General features: G+C 39.3%; 1 protein-coding gene across 2 annotated transcripts; it reads left to right on the top strand.

Annotated features, from left to right (window-relative positions):
* The first annotated feature begins 1979 nt into the window (after positions 1–1979).
* On the top strand, positions 1980–17852 carry micu2 (mitochondrial calcium uptake 2). Of its 2 annotated transcripts, none has more exons than XM_023795947.2 (12): positions 1980–2228; positions 4474–4612; positions 6347–6378; positions 6513–6588; positions 6978–7025; positions 11112–11194; positions 12217–12267; positions 12858–12952; positions 15100–15271; positions 16265–16373; positions 16487–16644; positions 17190–17852. In XM_023795947.2, exons 1-12 carry the CDS (start codon positions 2037–2039, stop codon positions 17289–17291), a joined length of 1257 nt encoding a protein of 418 aa, XP_023651715.1. In that variant the 5' UTR covers positions 1980–2036; the 3' UTR covers positions 17292–17852. The 2 variants fall into 2 exon arrangements, with proteins under 2 accessions (XP_023651715.1, XP_023651714.1); XM_023795946.2 differs by having other exon boundaries at positions 1982–2228; positions 12855–12952.
* Positions 17853–20371: the final 2519 nt, after the last annotated feature.

The following is a 20371-nucleotide window of genomic DNA, read 5'->3' as shown; positions in this document are numbered from 1 at the left end:
CCACCTGACTAACAAATACTCGGGGGAACAGGCGGCTACCTGGCAGGTTCCAGCAGCCCCTTCATTAATGCGCCCCTAGTCAGGGGGCAGGGCAGCCCTCGCCAACAGGCATCGCCTGGTAACAGTGGCCCTTGAAACCCCTTCGTTGACCTGTTCCACCTGGTTGTAAATTGCGGCAGGAGGCAGGAAGCCCTTGCCTCCCTAACCAAGCCCTTCATGAAAGAGGGTCACGCACTTGGCGCACTCAAGCCTCCCACCAGTGCCGAAAGACCAAGGGCCGCCCCTCAGTGAGGATGTTCGGGTTCAAGAGCAGCGGCTGCGCCAGAAGGATCGAGAGCACTTCCTTCCATAGGGATGGTGACCTCTCATCCAGGAAAGCCTGCATGGTACGCACTCCCAGTGCCTTCAACTGGACCATCCCATTGGGCCAGCCGCCGCTCAACACCCCCCGTCAGTTCGTCCCACATCCCCCTCTGCCTCCACCAGACCCAGGTCAGCGGGCAGCACCCCGGCACAACCTAAACGCAAGTAGACAGACTTGCCCAGATTGACCCTGGCCCCAGTGATTTCACAGTAACGTAAGACACTTTGGAGGGCAGTACTCACACTAGCTGCGTCAGGCAGCAGCAGGGAGATGTCATCGGCGACCCGCCACTCCATATTCTTGGGTAGTGCGGACGAGAGATGGCATCACCTGGCTGAGGCGTGAGGCTGAAACAGAGGCTAAAATCTTATAATCAGTGTTGAGCACGGTGAGGAGCCTATAATTAGAGGAAACATCCTTCTCACCCATCTTCTTATACAAAAGTTTTAAAAGCCCCAGCCGTATGGTGCCACGCATCTCAGCACAGGCTAAAATGTCATCAAATAAAACTTAAAACTGGAACTAAAATACCCTTACAGCACAATAAGCGTCAGCCGGAAGACTGTCGGAACCAGGACACTTGCGGAGACGGAGCTGGTCTATGGCATCTCCTATCTCAGCCTCTGAGAGCGGGGCATGGCACAGGGCAACGTCCTCAGGAGCGAGGCATGCCTCTAACAACCCTTCACTCTGAAAACAATATTACATCTGGGTCAGTCACAACCACCCACATCATCAGCACACACTGCCCTTAATAATTTGAAAACCCCCCTTGTTTCTTCCCGGCGCTTAAAATATGTAATTTCAACAAAGAGTACCCCACTCCTCGGAGCCGGCCCCCCGTGCCTCCCCTCTGACAGGAGAGCCAGTTCGTCTTGTAAGGCAGAGACCTTCAAGGGATCTCTGCCCCCTCTGTCAGCAGTAACCAGCTCCAATTCACAAAAAACAGGTCCTTTTGCTTCAAGCGCCCAGCCACAATCCTGCCGGCATGCTTAATAAAAGTGGTTACCTCATTTGAGCACCTAATATATTCAGTAGTCCCCTGTTCTCTTGTATACAGAGGCAGAGCATAACAGGTGTGGGAGGGGAGGGTTGGCAGGAAAAAAGGGGAGAGCAATCCCGGCAGAGGTGTGGAGTCACGTACTGTTTTATTATAACTTGTGTATGGCGTGGCTGTGGCCAACCGAAGTGGACATTTTAGGTCCAGAAAGCAAAAATCCAAACCAGGATTTTGTTTCAACCAACTAGTTTAGCATAAAGAATCATAGTCACAGAGTACTCTACTTAGGCCACTTGCCTTCTCATTCTTATAACGGAGAACTTTACATTATAATATTAAAATAATGTTTATATGGGCTATATGTTACATGTTCGGCATCCCTTGAATTTACCGTAAATATCACAAAAAGAAATAAAAAACGTGATTTGGTTTTAAAACAGAAAAACAAAATACGAAGCCTCTTTTTTATTTTCTTGTTTTGTAACGGAAAATCCCAAGAACAAACGCCACACGGATGCAGAACGATCATTATTTATCACTGTTTGTGTGAATCTCTTCCAGCGCACTCTCCCGGTCAGTAGAGGGCGCTTTGCGCATTTAAGCTGCATAGATTGGTTGCATTCGGGCAAAGAAAAAGGGGGCGTTTACTCAAACTTTGTAAAGTAAGCAAAGATGGCGAACTGGAGCAAACTTTTTGTGGCTTTTGGACGATGTTTAAATCGATCCCGAGCCATTAAAAACTCAGCTTTCATTCGCCACCCTTGTGTTGTCGGTTCTGTCATTGTAGCAGGTGGTCTAGTTTATCAGCACTTTGGACCTTTACCGATGAGTAGGCCTTACATCGTACTTGCTGATGAATTAAAGGTATGTAGTAGCTTTATGGCGATTTTTTCATGTTTATGTTACTCGACATTTTTATTATTCGCGCTATTCATAGGGCTTATTTTTACCAAATGTCACCTGTTACCTGGATATGCTTTGCTCTACCGTATCTAGGGTAGCCATGCACCCGTCCCTTATAATATGGGATCTTCCTCCATTGGAAAATAAACTGCTGTGACCGTAATCGCATCTCGTTTTAGATAGTTGTTTGTGGTGTATGTGTATTTCCAGAGTTTAGGCCTTATTTGTCGACAGAAAAATGAACGACTTACAGGTTAACTGTTAGTGTATCGGTATGATTCAGGAAGTTTCACTCCCATGGAATGGATCGATTTATTTTTGCCTTCTTGGAATAGAAATACGCGGCTTTTTGAATAATTCAGTCACACTGGAGGTTTTAATCAATCTATCTATCTGTAGATCTGTAGTTAGTTCACGGTTGCGAAGAGCCTGTAGCAGGAAGCATAGAGACCAAGGAGCATGTATCCTGGACGGGATGCCTTGGTAACTCGGTCACAGGCACGCACCCCCTGTGGGCAATGCTAATGCCAGTTAGCCTCAAATGTTTGTGGGTGGAAAACGGAGTACCCTGAGGAAACCCAAAAACATGGAGAGAACATGCGCGCGCACGTACCCACTGCAAAGGACTGGAAGTGTGAGGCATTATTATTATTATTGCCATCCACCATAATCATCTGTACTTATCAATTATTACCTATAAAATGATTAACAAATAATGTTCACAATGCAGCTACCTAACATAATAAGACTTGCCCAGTCTTCTCACCTTCATGTGAAGTAGTAATAGAAATTAGAAATAAGCACAATGTGGTGTTTTAATTACAGTTTAGAGTTGTAGTTGCTTTGAGTTAAATTTCCTGATAAATAAGGAGTGTAAGGTATATGCTTTGTGAGAGCAGGCATTTCACTTTAAACAAGTTCAGCTCATTGATTATGTGCATCTTCGATGATGATAAATTGCCATAGTTCTACTGTGTAAGAAAAATAAACAGCTTAAATGGACAGGTATTTTGACAAAGTCCTAGCTTGATGATAAAAATTTCTTAATCTTTTCTCGATGTAGTATAACAGTGTTTGTTAGTCAGTATCAAGCTATATTCATGCTACTTTTATTTTTGATATTTTGAATTCTTTGGGTTGTTTATCATTAGGTCAGATTGAGGTACTTAAAGTGTCTTCTGGTGATAGGCATGTTTGTTTTTTAATAATTCATCCTGGACTACTTACCTAGTGCCAGGAACTCATCCTAGAAAACAAGAATGAATGTCACCTGGAAGGGAATCCTGTCCATCATATTGGTTTCCTACCCATATTCAACGGACTAGAAAGTATCTGATTATTTTTAAGAGAAAGCTTTGAAAATGTCTTGTGATCTAAATTAAAATGTAGATAACTCATTAATAAATCTGTTAAACAAGGAGAAAACTGAACTAGTCTAAAAGGAGTACAAGAGACATGATGGACTAGGGCAGGGGTGGCCGGTCTTATCCGCCAGGGCCGGTGTGTATGCAGGTTTTTGCTGCAACTTCCTAATTAGATTACTAATTAGAGGACTGATTGGCTGAAGAGTCCTCACACCTGGGTTTGAACAGCTGACCTACAGGTTATCCCAAAAAACCCCATTCACACCGGCCCTCTGCGGATGAGATTGGCCACCGCTGGACTAGGGCCTTTGTTTTGGAGCACTCAAGCTGTGTCCCAGCTCTTCCTGTTTGTGTTCTTCCATATATTTGTGCAGGTTTATCATACAATCCACTTATGCAAGGTTATACTAACTGTTTCTAAATGGGCCATAATGGATGAGCTTGTGCCCTGTAATGGACTGGCATCCTGTCTCGGGCTGGGCGATATCATCTCTATTATATTATGCATGCTCAATAATTACCAGGGCTTCAGTTGATGGTCAAAACATTTGGTTGGACACCAGCTTTATGGTACTATACGGATGTTTTACGCCCACAATTTGGTCCGGCCAAATGTCATCTGAAGCCTTGGTTATTATTGCACATGTGCGATATAATATCGATATGATATCGGCCAGCCCTAATTGTACTGTCTAAGAAGTCTGCCTGCAACATACTTTGTTTCCTGCCCTAGATTCCCCGCAGCTTTCACTATGGAAACCTTTCCAAGTTATTTTTCCTCCTGTCTGTGTTTATAAAGAAAATTAAATCTGCACTTTTTGTTTGTTGCTAACCTTTTACAGACTGTGAGAGAAAGTGCCAACTCCGTACAATCTGCTCGAAGACTACGCTTCAGTCAGTTTTCTTCTGTAGTGTATGACCAGGAAGTCTACATGACACCACGCGATTTCCTATTCTCTGTAATGCTAGATGATGTTGACCGTAAGTAATTTATAACCACTTATATTCAATATTTTAAGTATTATGCAGTCTGTTCCACCTTTCCACCATTAACAAGTCTCTATGGAGGAATGCCAGCTTCTGCCATCAGACCAGCTTGAGACTCCTTGCAATGCTGTCACACAGTTGTGTATAATGTGTATAATTATTGGGTTGTTCATGAAAAAGAATAGCCTCCAGTTCTTTGATTGATGCAATAGCTGGACATGGGCTTAGCACTTTTTGCCCCAAAAAATCCCATAAATTTTCTGAAATCTCTTGATTGGGGAGGTCATGTAATTTTCATTAAGATATAGGATGAGACAGTATCATTTTATATCGATAAACTTGCTTTAAAATTATGCTTGTAGAGCCACCAGTTCGCCTATTTCTCCTTTCCATGTCTGTCTCTCGCACAACTGCACCCCACCCACCCCTCCCCCTCTCTGAACACAAGCCGTCCCTCCCTCCCCCTCACAAGTCCTGCATGCAGTGAGAACATGGAGACACACAGACACGAGGTCAGCTAGCGAAGGGAAGTTGTTGAATTAAAATAATATATGCTGGTGGTTTATTTCTGAGCCATTTTTTATGTAATAATAAAAGTGCCTGTGTGACATTGGGAACATTTGACTTGGAACTGTAGTTTTGTTATTACTTTATGGGGGGGAAAATTTTAAGCTGAAAAATATCGAAAGAGATGATTTTTGGTTCATATCACCCTACTGTCTGTCAAGGCTGACACTTTGAAGTATAGAAACGTTATGTGTAAACCAGGGGTCTCCAACTCCGGTCCTGGAGAGCTACTATCCAGTAGGTTTTCTGTCCCACTTGGCTTCTGATGAGTCACACCTGCTCCTGGTATTTACCTGAGAACAGGTGTGGCTCATCTGAAGCCAGGTATGATAGAAAACCTACTGGATGGTAGCTCTCCAGGACCGGAGTTGGAGACCCCTGGTGTAAACAGTGTTACCACCAAAAGTCAGTAGTCTGTATAAATTTGCCACATCCTTATGTTTATTACATTCAGTTAACGGAGCGCGCCACATGCTACTGTTTTGATAAATCATGGAAGCAATAAGCACTGAAGTGGTGGTGAAGAAAGGGACAGCTCAACAGCCAGAATATCTTTTGAAAGAGGAGATATTGTGGGGTAACAAGGTGAAAAAGATGTCGGTGGTGTGACGTTATTTTTTGCAGTTTAAAGTCTGGCACATTAATTAAACATGAGGATACTTCAAATTTATACAGATTACAAACTTTTCAGGTATCACAATATGCCTCATTAATATTTTAGGCATACTACTGATCTGCTTAAATTGTGGGCATTAATAAATGTCTTTAGTACCAATATAACCATAACATTTTAAAGGCATTAACTATTTAATAATAATAAACCTTTATTGTCCCTCATGGGGAAATTCTTTTTACGCCTCCATCAACTTGCTCTTTGTAGCACAAGCTGTCTGTGAAGGGCAGCCACCTGTTGGGGCGCCCAGGGAGCTGTGGGTTAAGGGCCTTGCTGAAGGACCCGCAGACGCGCTGAGGCTGGGTTTGATTACAGGCACACAGGCTTAGCCCACTGAGCCACACGCTGCCCACTCATATGCTTTTACATGTCAATTATCCTAAAGGAGAACCAAAAATCAAGAACTGAAGGCTTTTGTAGATTGACGAATGAACGGCTTGTACTAAAATTTAAGAAGTTACGAATATGTGAATTTCCTTTAATTTTAGGTAAGTTACGACAGAAAGTCCTTACCAAACAAGTGAGTATCTTAAAGATTTTTAAAATGAGTTAAAGATTTAAGTGTATGAACAACCTCTTTTGTCCTTTTTTTAAATTAAATTGTTTAATTAGTTTGTTTTAACATTACCTTTGCTTTTTAAATCACATTTCTAGGAAGTGGATAAAATGCTCACAATTGCATCGAAAGCTCAGGCAGGCAAAAGCCTTTTCAGAACCATTGGAGATAATGGTAAGGTCAGAAACCTGTTATGATTTTTTTTTAAATAGCTGATCTTTGTACTACTGAATAATTTCAACCCTTCTTATCGAAAGGAACTTTCTCTTAAATGGTCCAGACAGTTTAAAATAAAGTATTCTTAATAGAATGTTTATTTGAAGAAATTGTTTCTTTGAATATTTATTCAGTCTGGGGGCTGGTCTTGGATTAAAGAACTAATCAAAACATTTTAATGCCTGTACATTCACAAGACTCTTTTGACAGCATAGTTTGCACATTTTCTAAATTTTTGTAAAGTTTAATTTTTAAGTTATGTTTAGTAAGCTTTAATATATCCATGCTGCAGTTGTTGAAGGTGGTACTGTTCATATTGGAACAAAACTTATCAATTCATTTTTTAGGTTTGATTTCTTACACAGAATATCTATTCTTGCTGACAATTCTCACAAGTAAGTGGACCTCCCCCACATGCCTTCACTGCAAAGAACAAATTTTCTTACTTGATAGAATTATTTAATAGTTTAACAAACTACAATGTTGTATATTTTGTCAGCACATATTGTTGTTATATCATAATAGCATATATAATTATATTAGGGGTGCCATGGTGGTGCAGTGGTTAGCACTGTTGCCTCACACCTCTGGTACCCGGGTTCGAGTCTCCACCCAGGGTACATGTGTGTGGAGTTTGCATGTTCTCCCCATGTCGTCATGGGGTTTCCTCTTGGTACTCTGGTTTCCCCCCCACAGTCCAAAGACATGCTGAGGCTAATTGGAGTTACTAAATTTCCCATAGGTGTGCATGTGCAAGTGTGCCCTACAATGGGCTGCCCCCCCCCATTCTGGGTTGTTCCCCACCTCATGCCTGTAGCTTCTGGGATAGGCTCCAGACCCCCCCGCAAACCAGAAGGATGAGCAGTTTGAGAAATGGATGGATGGGTATTATTATATGCATATTTACAATTTTAAATGTTGTTCTTGGATATCATGACTATGCTTTTCAACTTCTGAAAATTAAGCTCCCACTCAGTTTTAGTTCTGAAATATGATTGTAAGGAACAACCCAAATGCCTGACAACAACAATCCTATTGGGCATCTGAAGGCTCTGAATGCATGTAGGTCTTCCAATCACTCCTGAAAAGTTACGCTTTAAATCAAACTGAATTAAATTTGACTTCACCTTGCTTTATTTTGGCTTACGGGGTGTAAGTTAGTTTTGAACTGCAGTTAATTTGAACTGTTCTGATTTCTTCTGGACTTTTCCTTGTTTAACTAAACTTGTTTGTTTTAGATTACAATTTGACACAGAATTCCCTTTTGGCCGATAAAGTGATATTCACAGGTGTGTAAGGGACTGCAGGCAGAGATGGGTACAAATAGATCAAAAAGTATTTTGTTGCAAATTACAAATACTTGCTCATCAAATGTAACAAAATACTAGTGACAAAATATATTTTATTAAAATACAAATATACACATAAATTAGTAATGGTATATGATCTATCAGTGTACCATTACAGCCCTAGTAATGTGTATTATTTATAAAACATACAGCGTGCCCTAACCTTAAATAGAATAATTTGTGATTTGCATATCTTATTGTGTTAATAGTAAAATGAAAAATTACTTTTGTAACATTAGTAATGTAGTATAAGCTCAGTAAGCTGCATCTGCAGCAGCAAGTTGGGGTTGGGGGGGATCCGGAAGATCAAACAAATGTTCACTGTTATGCCCCAGTCCAGGGTTGGGATGTATCAGGTGGGTAAAAGGGAAGACGGGCAAAAGAAAATAAGGGGACACAAAGCACTGAACTTCTCGCCAAGGTGTATTTCACGATTAAATACAGAAACAGGGTGGCCCAGGCCAAAACAACAAACGAGTGACTGATTAGGTGCATAAAACCTACATACCATACGGCAAAAGAAAATCCAAATAAAAGACGAGCACTAGCCTAACTAACTCCCTAATTAGCCAAAACACAATCCAAACACATACAAAATAATAATAATAATAATAATTGATACTTTATTGATCCCCATGGGGAAATTCTCTTTACGCCTATTTATGCCAATATTGTTCCACCCAAAGCAGTATAGTTTAGTTTTTGTTTGTATTTTTTATTTAATCATTATATGTCATAAATGTTTTCTTTTTGTTTTCGTTCATAATGATAATCCAGCTTCTTGCCCAGTGGGGGTTGAGGTGAGGTCACCAGGTGTTGCAAATATGTTACTGAAGTTGGTAGAGCATTTATTATTAAGATGGCTGTGTGCTCAATGTTCCTAAATCAATCCATCCAACTTCCATAACAGCTTACTCAGTGCAGCCGAAGCCGTGCAGTGATTTCACAAGCATCACAAAGCAGTGTGTTCCTTTATTTCGAATCATTGTATTTAAATTTTTTTTATATAATAGCCTTTATGGTAGTTCGTTCGCAAGTACGAGTTGATCGTAAGTTGGGAGTTCTTAACTACCTGTAATAAAAACAAAACTTGAATAATTTCATTTTCTAAGCAGAACCATGCTGACCACCACATATCTTGAATCAGATATTGAACCAACAATCCTGGAGTTGTGAGGTCACAGTGAATATCTGTGCTATTCCTAAGCCTAAATATTTACTATGTTTGTTAACAAACATGACCTCCAGTAGTGTATTAGATGGTGCTAAGAGGTCATACTTTATTAGAAGCTGCATTAAGCTCACAAAACAGCATGATTGCATCACATAATTATTGTAGATTACTCAGCTGCCTAGTCATGCTGCAAATCTCTGGTTTCACCACATTCAAAAGGTGCTGTATTGTGTTTGGATCTCGTAACTGAGGAGGCCATTGAAGTACACCATACTCATCGCTGTTCACACCTGGTGTCCCCATGGTGATCAAAAAAGTATTAACGTCTCCGCATGTGTCTCGACTGACCGCTTTTAATCGGATCTCACTTTACTGCAACGTATTTAATTAAGCATATAAGTCACTTCCGTTTGCAGAATCTGCTGAATGTTAAAAGGAAAAGAAGGAATCAAAGGCTACTGGTGTATTCCTGGGTACCCGGACTGCCTGAAATGTTTGCAATGGAACACCATAATACATAATTAAATAAATAAAAACATCTATAAATAAATAAATATTTCAATAATTAATGTGTCCTTTTATTTTTAAATGAATAATTCTGTAAAAGGTATTATATTTAATAATGTTTGTATTCTACGCATAATCTTTAAATTGTATTTCATAATAGTGTTGTGATTTTAATTAGACAGTCATTATTATAAAATATTATTTCACATAACTTAAAAAATTCAAGTTTATACATTGCAGACATGCATTATTGTACTGCGTTTAATAAATGTACATGTTAGAACGGTCTTTCAGTACTAGGATATACCTAGGGCAGGTTAATACTTTTCTATTCAAGGGCAAACTGTTCAGTCTTTAATGCATTGTTAGTTGCCATATGACAATATTTCAGCTTTTAATCATAACCAATGATTTGTTGTTACTAAATGAATGAAAATTTCAACGAAGAGGTTCATTGTTTCACTGGTGTGGGACTGAATTTCTAACCAGGAGTTCAAGCCCCTGGACAGTCCAATATAAAACTATATAAACAATTATATTAGTACTGTATTATATGTTTTTATTGTGTTCATGTAATTTTCACTGGCACGGTTCACCAATATTAATAAAGCATGGAGCAGCTTTGACATAAATAAGCTTTGTCAAAGTGTGCATTAAATATGATTTGTGCAAATTCCAAAACATCTGTAACAAATCACTTCTTACACAATTTATTTTTCCCGAATTTGCACGCAATACTAATACCGCACACTTTCAACAAGCTTTCCATGCGAATGGGTCGTGACAGTCTGATATTACACCAGCTACCCAGTAGATTTAAACTTGTTATAGTGGCCCACTCTGCACTGATTTGCGTTCTGACACACGTGTTAAATACCGCTTGCCTGTTTATTGAACATGTACGCATGAGGAACGTCAGCTGAGTAGGCAGCCGTTCAATGCGGCTCGGGACATTTGCGTTCACACTGCTATAAGAATGCGGTTCGAGTGATGCAATGACTTGTGACGTTGTATTATCCTTCTTATATTAACTATCGGAACACGAGAGACTGTTATACGTGAGAATCCCTAGAGATTAGCAGTTTTGGAAATAATCAAACCTCCCTGTCTGGTGCCAACATCCATGCCATGGTCATAGTAATTTAGAACACATATTTTCCCCATTCTGGTGTTTGATCTGACCGTTAACTAAAGCTCTTGACCCGTGTCTGCTGTATGTTATGCAATGTGTTGCTGCCACAGAAATGTTTATGGAAGGAATGATAGCTTGTGTATTGCAACATTACGGAGACATTTAACAAGCCTTAATGTAGACAAAATTTTTGGAAGATGTTCTCTCAGGTAATCATGGGAGTATGCAGTATAGAGTGTACTTTTTAGCTTGTTGCTGTGTCTGGTGTTTGTATAGCCGCGTCAGTTCTTTATGTTGACTGCATTTACTCTGTGCTTAGAGCCAGACACAGGATTTCATATTGCTTTCAAAATGCTTGACGTCGATGGCAATGAACATGTGGACAAGAAGGAATTTCTCACGGTATGTATAGATGCTACATACATACTTCATTTGTTTCATATGGTGTTTCTTTTTAAGAGCTGCTTGTTTTGTACCGTTATAATCTATTTGCTGAATTCCTGAACCCATTTCCTCCACACAGACCTGATTTATATGGTTAGGAGATATTAAAATCATTTCATCTGTACTGTTGTCCATCCCCTTTTTGTCCAGGTTTATTTTGTGCAGTAAGATGCATTGTCATGTTGAAGGGGGTTGTAAATGCAATTGATAAAACATAATTTGATCTAAGTTAAAATGTCTATATATTTTTCCCATTTTATATTTATATAAACTTCATAATTGAGTATAGCGTACCATATTTTTATTTTCTATAAACGTGCCCACTAAGTGAGTTATATTTTAATAAATACGGCAGCACCTTTTACAATGGTGTGTGCACGACAAATGTAATAATTTTTGTCAGCCATGAAGTCCGTTTTTGTTCATTTTTTTTTTCTTGATTTTGTCTTTCCATTTGCTGTCTTGACCACTAAGATGTCTTGGTTTTTCCATTTAAAAAAAAAAAAAAACCATTCCCAAAACACTTTTTTTTTTTTATGTGAAACCTAGTTTTCATGGTAAGGGCAGGTGCTGCAATGTGTAACTACAAATACTCTAACTGATTTTGTGGATCCTGAAGTTAAATTAGAAATCTATTTAGGGTTTGTGTTTTTTTATTTTATTTTGATGGGGATTTCTGAAGTCCTGTAGCATGTACCCTATGACTAAAATAGCCAATGAAAACAATTGCACGTAATAGCAAAATGGCAAGAATGGAACTGAATGATTCAGTAAAATAAATTTACACTTAATAAAAAGAAACTATCTGTGCAGAAGACATGCAAATATTTTAAACATTGCTTGTCAATGAACTTTTGTTAATACATTTGCTCATTTTTTACGGAATCAAGCAAGTGTCCCAGTCTGTGAGCACTGTATGTCAAGAATTAGTTTTTTCTTTTTAACGTGAAATTTGTTAAAATGTGTTTGTCTTTTTTAAGCTGAAAAATATCATTGGAAAACGTGAAAAAGTTTCAAGGGTGGAAGCTGAGGTTAGTAGTATTTTTACCTGGACTTTTCACCTCCAGCCACTTACACTCAGTCACCAGATGGGTTTCCATGTGTACAGATGTCAGTCAGCTTTTGTCTAAGGAGCTGATTATTAATTAATAGTATTCTATAGATAAACTTTAAAACGTCTTAGTAATTATAACAGAAAAACCTACGTTTCAGAGTTGCCTATAATGGAATCTGTCCTACGATGCCACTGCCGGCTTCCTGTTAAGTGCCGGCTTCCTGTTAGGTACATTTTTCCAAACCAGCCATTTCCGTAAATCCTTAATTTTTTTATTTTCATATTTTGAAATATTTTGTGACAGTCATTACAGCATTATGTTTGTCTGCTTGTTTAACCATGTAGACACTGCTCGCATTGAATATGGGTTGGCTGAAAAAGGATATAATTTCTTTTCCAAATAATACAGCAATCTTGCAATTTTGCATTTATGACAGTGGAGACTGGGGATTGTTGGTATGCTTGGGATGCTAATATGTGCAAATGGGAGTATTTCTCAGATTAGATGAGGCATTCTTAATCTGCTTGTATATCATTAGAATGTGAATACCTGTCCATTCTCAGAAGCTGCCTAACGATGATGGAGATGTGAATACAACCCTGCAAGTGTTTTTCTTTGGGAAAGCTGGACGTCAAAAACTTCACTACAAGGAATTTTGCAGGTAATTTGCAAAAATACATCATCTTATGATTTTCATTTGCTGCTCTCTCTTTTGTACAATAATATAACTTTGACCTTAAACTTGGTAACTTCACATTTCTTATATAGAGAAGTTTTTGAGTATTAGAAATTAGTATTTATCTGTATTATTCCCCGCCAGAAGGCTATTTAAAAAACATAACTCAGTGCTCAAGTTTACTGATACAGCAAAAGTATACAGTAAAGCATCCACTGTCAGGTAATTTATGGATGTGTATGTACTAGGGGTGTAACGGGATTTCTCGTCGGAGCGAAAAGCGGTCTCGCGAAGGCGCTGCAAATCAGCTGATGTAAGCATGTCGGCGTCTGATGAAATTACCACAGCAGATGCCCCAGACACTTTTAAATCTCTTGCGTGGCAGCATGTTGGGTACGCAGCGGAAAATATAAGCGGCGAAAACGTGACAGACAAAACACGAACCATCTGTAAGCATTGTAGGAAAATAATGTCGTACACAGCGGCTAACGCTACTACTATGCAAATCCACTGCACCAGTGAAGAAAACATAAAAAAATGTGTCATGTTTGTTATTTATATTGTTTTATTTATATTCTATTTTATGTTCAATTGAGTAGTCAAATACGAGAGAAGCCTGTCATTTGAGTTTGTGGTGAAATATTTTATGGCGCTAGATATTTGTTCTGTTCTTTACTGCATATGAAGATGGTGATTAAAACATTTCACCATACATCTGCATTATTTAGCATTTCTTGTCTTTCAAATTAATCAAATAAAAGGCTGCTTTCCAGTAATATATTTTCTCTTTGAAGTTTTCCTTAAAATATTGTTAAAATATCTCGTTCTCGTCAACCTAATATCGTGTCTTGTCTCCTCTGGTCGGCTGAGTATATCGTTACACCCCTAGTATGTACACTTTTTTGTTTAGTTTAGTCTCCTGCCTAAGCGTCTACTTGCTTGCTTTAGGATTCTGGATTTTTTTTTTTGTTTGTTACACTGGTACAATGTTTTGTGAAATACAGGTTCAGTCTATCATGCAAATGTAAATAAGTATATGTATAAAGATAAATACATCCATAAATGTTTAAATATGAATGGTGATTTGCAAAAAGTACAGGGAAGTATTTCAGCTGGCAGATAATTCTACAGTCCAAAAAGCAGTTTAGGTTAATAACTCTCCCTTTCTTTGAGTAGTTGGTATGCTCTGGCATTACATACCAGGTATCCCTATCCACCTGAAAACTTCTGTATTTGACATGAACCAAGAATTAATGGCCATACATCAAAAAAATTAAAAAAAATTTCAAAAAAATCTTTTTGTTAAAAATGAAATGGTAGCAGTATTTCAAATTATAAGAAGGTATCCCATTTTAGCAGCATAAAATAGCTCTTTAAGTTGGTAGGCTCTCATACAGCTCTCTTCCACCGGGCTGCTCTTATCCTAAACCATATTGTTACAGGGAATAGCGGCACGTTGGGCAGCACTGTTCTCTTACACCTGCAAGAATAGTGGTTCGATTCTGTGTGTGTGTGTGCGCGCGTGTGTGTGTGTATGTATGTATTAGGTTTGTATTACATTGTGAGGACCAAAAAAAACCTGAGCTGAAAACCCATCCTCTCTACGCGCTCGCGTTCGCTGGACCTTATCTACGCGCTCGCATCTGCACAGCACTCATTTGCTCGACAGGATGAATTTTGACACTTTGTAGGTGGGAACAGTGGCTAATGTCTCTGCTCCTTTGATTGTTTTTTTTTTTTTGTTATTGAGCGGGAAGCAGCACACAGCCAGGGTTACATAAATATTAAATTATTACTGCCCCCCATTCAATTTTATTGTGGAAAATTTTTTACCAGTCTGCTGGTTTTATACGTATTATGTAAACTTGTCCACGGACACCAAAAAGTTGGAAACTCCTAACGTAGAAAACCTTTGTACAGATGTATGGTAAATATGCCTAATCATTTTTTATGGGTTTACTGGATTTTCAGTTAATATAGCTGATCACTGAAACAAAACTCGTGCTTGCAAAATAATAATAATAATATGAAAACATGCCTATTTACTTTTATTCAGGCTTAATTTTGACAAAAGAAATGACCAATATCTTTGAGGAATTACCTCACAATTGAACTTCTGACTGCCGTCTCAGATTCATGGAGGACTTGCAAGCTGAAGTGCAAGAGATGGAGTTTCTGCAGTTTTCGAAGGGAATGGAAACTATGAGAAGGGAGGATTTTGCTGAGTGGCTCTTGCATTACACAAATGAGGAGGACAACAGAGCGTACTGGGAGAACGTTAGGAAGAAGATTCCTGCTGGCCAGGTAACTGACATACAAGCTATAATACCCTAAAATGGGACATTGCATGTTCTTTTCACACACTTTGAAACAAACAGTGAGATAACATAATGTTTAACGATAGATAGATAATTGATTGATTCATTAATTCATTTATTGCTAAGAGGATCTCCCTGCCTACAGTGACCCTGTACTGGATAAGCAGTACACTGCAAAAAAAAATAAAGTTAAACTTACAAAAGTGAGTTACCCGGCTGCCTCAAAAATATGAGTTGTCTCGAATAGATGTGTTGAGTATAAAGAACTTTAGATAAATCAAATTTACTCAACAAAGGCTACATTCACACTGCAAGCCTAGGTGCTCAGTTTGGATTTTCTGCTCAAATCTGATTTTTTTATTTTTAATTTTTTGTCTGTTCACATTTTTAAAATGTGGCCAATATCAGATTCCACTGTGAACTGGTTACGGTACTGAACTGACCTGCATGTGCAAAAAAACAATAACAATAATAATAGTTTATTTTCCTTTTGCATAAGTACATTGGAATTCTTCTCTTTGCTCCTATAATAGAGGCTCCCCAGGACTGGAGTTGAGAACCACTGCTTTATTATTGGCTGATTGAAAGGTCATCCCAAAAACCTGCAGCCTCCACGGATTAGGGTGCCCACCCCTGAACTAAATGCAGCCACTTGCAATATTCCAGTGTAAAATAACCAGAGTGCAGCTCACAATGCTTCATTTGTCAGTCCATGTTATGAAACATTGAAAAGCGTAGATGTAGCTAATTATGGCATAATCTCCCTTTACATTCCAGAACTTCCTAAGTGTTTCAGCCAGGTTTAGGTCATTTTTGTGGGCTTGGTTTTATCCTTTTTGTCATTAAAATGTCTTTGTTGCCACCGTAGATACTCCCAGCTTTTTGTCCCTATTTTTTCAGTTTAGAAGTACCAGAGGTATTAATTTCAATATCAGTCTCCTGTGCACAGAACCAATGAAACATTTCTCTTTATTTGCAGAGTATCACCTTTGATGAATTTAAGTCCTTCTGCCTGTTCACAAACAACCTGGAAGATTTTGCCTTTTCTGTGAAAATGATCAGTGAAGCTAACCGTCCTATTGGAATAGGTAACATTTTATATTCTGTGCTTTAACCATGCAGTCACTAAAGGTTTAAAAATTAGACAAGTGAAATTTTGTATGTTTTTTTTTCCCAAAAAATATGATCTCTTTCTCTGTAGCCCAGTTCAAAAGAGCTGTCAAAATTGCAACTGGACACGATCTTTCAGAAAGTGTGGTGGACACCGTTTTCAAGATTTTTGATCTAGATGGTGATAATTGCCTCAGTCGTAAAGAGTTTCTGGGAGTAATGAATGACAGAATTCTTCGTGGCTTAAAGGTAAAATGCTCTTCTGAATTTGTATACAGCATACACCCCCATCCCACATTGGAAGAAAAGTTAGGAACGTGATATTAGAATAAGCCCTCTACCAGTTCTGTTTATGAGTTAACACCTTAAGAACTGAAACTAAAAAGGCAATGTGAAGGATCCATTTCCCAGTATGATGGTCCTAGTCACTGAAATCAAGAACAGGGTATTTTATTCTTTCAGTTAGCACATTAATCAAATGCAGTCAAGTTAAAGTTAAGGCTATGGTAAGTATGTCGATTCAAACAACTTCAAAGCTGGGCAGTTTTGTAGCGGTATTTGTTTTTAATTGAAATATTTATTTTGAAATGAGAGGATACAGAAATTGTAGAGGATGAGATCCTCTTAAGTTTGTAGGTACTGGGTGAAGCTGTAGTGGTACGACTTGTGCCATATTGTTACCCACTAAAGTTTATAAGTAAGAATATTTTTAAAGGATCTGGAGTCCATAGAAAGGTAGATGGCAGGCTTGTGTGGTTTACAGAAGTCGCTTACGATTGCACCCTTTCCAATAGGTAAAAGCTCAGCATGGGATTCCTGGTTACTGGCGGTGTGTGAAACAGGAGACGTTGAAAGGTGCTCAGGAAGCCTTAAAGGAAACGGGGAGTCCCTTTTGACGTCTGAGCACAGTGGAGTCCCTTTTGACGTCTGAGCACAGTGCTGCCTCAGCCAATCATTACCTCCCTCACAGCTTCTGTTTATCTGTACAACACAGATGCAGTAATCGCTTTTGTGAGCAAGCGTGAGGATTCAGATTTAAAAGAAAAACATTCCTGTTTTTAAAATATTTTCTTGTCATACAAAGCAACAACTTGCGCTGAGATTGGTATTCTACATAAAAGCCCCCCCCCCCCCCCCCCGCATTAAGATTAATACTGATTTACAAATTAGTAGTGATACTACCGGATAGAGCCGGATAGAGCATTTAACACGATATAACATGAAACTTCGGTGTAATTAATGGTTCTGGTGTTTTTTATGAATTTGCTTATGGTTTTGTACACATTTCTTGAACATTTTTTTTCTCTCCTTTTTTACAAATTATGTTGGGAAGCTAAAGATTATTGCATATTTGTATTTTTCAAGAGACAAGTAATGCTGAGTGATCAGTCTTTGCTGGTATTATATCTAATCTAAAATTCTTCTAAAGGTTCAAATAAATCAATTTTGTGGCATTATCTTGCATTGCAGAAGTGTTCGTCCTCTGTGGGCTGAGGATTGTGACTGGCAAGGGGTGGGGGGCATCTGTGTCCTTTTGCTCCACATAGCTCTGTCATCTGGAGCGTTTTGGGGAGGGAGGGCAAAGGGCTGGGTCGGCATAGACTGGCACCGGGAAGTTCGGAGAATGAAAGCCAGTAAACAGCAAAATCTACCCGGGGATGCCCCCCTCCCTCCAGTCAGCAGCAAACTAACACAAGGACCTCTCCCCTGGTTAACCCCCCCCCAATCGGCCACAAAAGGTGCCAAGGGGGACCCCCAACCCTTGTTCAGCAGCTGAATATGGAAAAGGGGCGGCTTAGCAGCAAATTGCCAGTCTGGCTTTAGTCACCAGTCTGCTCCTGATGCTGGGTCACCCATGTAACCCAGCTGGGCTCTGTCTGAAATGTGCACATGGAGCCATCCTGTGGACAGAGCATCCTTGGGAGGGAATGCGGTAATCGTGTGCCATGCGGTAATCGTGTGCCTTGCGGTAATCGTGTGCCTTGCGGTAATCGTGTGCCTTGCGGTAATCCTGTGCCTTGCGGTAATCCTGTGCCATGCGCTAATCGCAGACTCGGGGCTGAGGGCAGTTAGGGGCTGGATTAAACTCATTTTAATCATAAATCTGCACACAATCATAAGTTGTATTATTTTTTTGTAAATGTATAAAAAATACTGATATAAAATGTGCATAATTATTATTTAATTGAAGCAACCTTAACAACAATTACACCAGCACAGTTTCTTGATGGAGTGTTGATATTCCACTGTTTTCAGAGTTCGGTTGGGTTTAGGCTTTGGCCTCTTCTCTCCAGGACACTCAATCCCTTGTTCTGAAGCCAGTCCTATGTTGCCTTGGCTGTGTTCTTTAGGTCATTGTCCTGTTGGAAGTTGAATATTCACCCAAATCTGAGGTCCAGAGACCTCTTGGTGAGGTTTTACTTTGGCCCTGAATCCTGAAAAGCCGTCCAGTCTCTACTGCTGAAAATCAGGCCCACAGCACCACTCTACCAATAAGGCCTGATTGCTAGGGTGCTGCAGAGATGCTTATCTTTCTGGAAGGTTCACCCATCTCTACAGAGATCTCTCTCAGAGTAATCTTCTAGTTTTTAGGCATGTCCTCGACTAAAGCCCTCGAGGAACACTTGGTATTTCAAAACTTCTTACATCTGAGAATAGTAGAAACCACTGTGTTTTTCAGAACCTTCAAAGCTGCAGACAGCTGTTGGTGTCCTTCCCCAGCTCTGCAATCCTGCCTCAGTGAGCTGTGGCTAGTTCCTTTGCTCTCATGGCTTGGTTCTACCCCAGACAAGCAGTCAGTGGTGTGGTGCCTTATATGTGCAAATGTGTCAGATCATCAAAGCAAGGCCCCTTAGCCCCCCAGCTCCATGGGTGCCGCTGCAGGCGAAAAGAGAATTTCCCCAAAAAGATGTCATTATTATTTTTATAATTATAGTCAATTGAATTTACCAAAGGGGAACATAAATCAGGTTCCAGAAATATCTCAATGATGACCAATGGAGCTGCAATGTATCCAAAGTCTATTTTAAGTGTCAAAGCATGCTGCTCCAATAGTTATCTTCATTTTTTAATTTTCAGATTGCTTAGTGTACATTTTAATAGAATAGTGTTACTACCTACAATAATGAATTTTTAATTTTTATACAGATTTTAGAAATGTGCCAGTTACTTAAACACGCCAGACACAAGGTCTTGTGCTGTATTTTCTTAATGCACTTTATACACATTAAACAGCAGTTCTTAATTTTCTGTCACTTTTTCTGTCACTGTCAGTTTTTATAAACACTTTACTGTTGATTAATCTCACGCAGAACCATGTGTTTAAATACACGTATTTTATTTAGCAAAAGTGAAATATCACAGCACTGTGGTGTCGCAAGCACAAAGCTGTGCATAAAAGGAACCATCACATCTTAATCTTGGCTCAGGTACAGTCTCCTTCTGTGCTTCAAAGTGTTGTAAACAACATATAATGGAGACAAAATATGATTCAGCTGCATAAAAGTAAGCAAAACAACATATGCCAGGTAGTGAAAGTCTTGTACATTGTCCATGTTCACATGTGGCTTACTTCCGTGAAAACAAAGGAAATACATTCTTCATTCCTGTGAAGAATAACCAGTGAGGAAAAGAGACAAGGAAACTAAGAGCTAATCAGAAAGGGGTCACAAGCTACGTATGAACCAATTGGAGCTAACTGATGTAGGTGTAACAAAATTTTTATGTTTATGAACATGGGCACTAATGCATTTACAGAAAGATTAGTTGTCGGACAGCACTGAAAAATATCTGCTTCTGGGAAAAAAAGGTCTGCAGTAGTGTGGAAGTGTCTCCTCTTTTCCTCCTTGATTGATGAAGTCTAGTGCAATAGCCTGAGCCTAAAAAAAGCTGACTTCCACTTACGTTGTATTAATCATGCAGGAATGTCAGAAGCTAAAATAAGCCCGGCCACTTCACCACTCAGGTCTTCTCCTCT

This window comes from Paramormyrops kingsleyae, chromosome 18 (genome assembly GCF_048594095.1).
Source record: "Paramormyrops kingsleyae isolate MSU_618 chromosome 18, PKINGS_0.4, whole genome shotgun sequence".
Classification (NCBI taxonomy): domain Eukaryota; kingdom Metazoa; phylum Chordata; class Actinopteri; order Osteoglossiformes; family Mormyridae; genus Paramormyrops; species Paramormyrops kingsleyae.
Note: the sequence above shows the minus strand (reverse complement) of the source record. Positions and strands in the feature narration are given on the sequence as shown.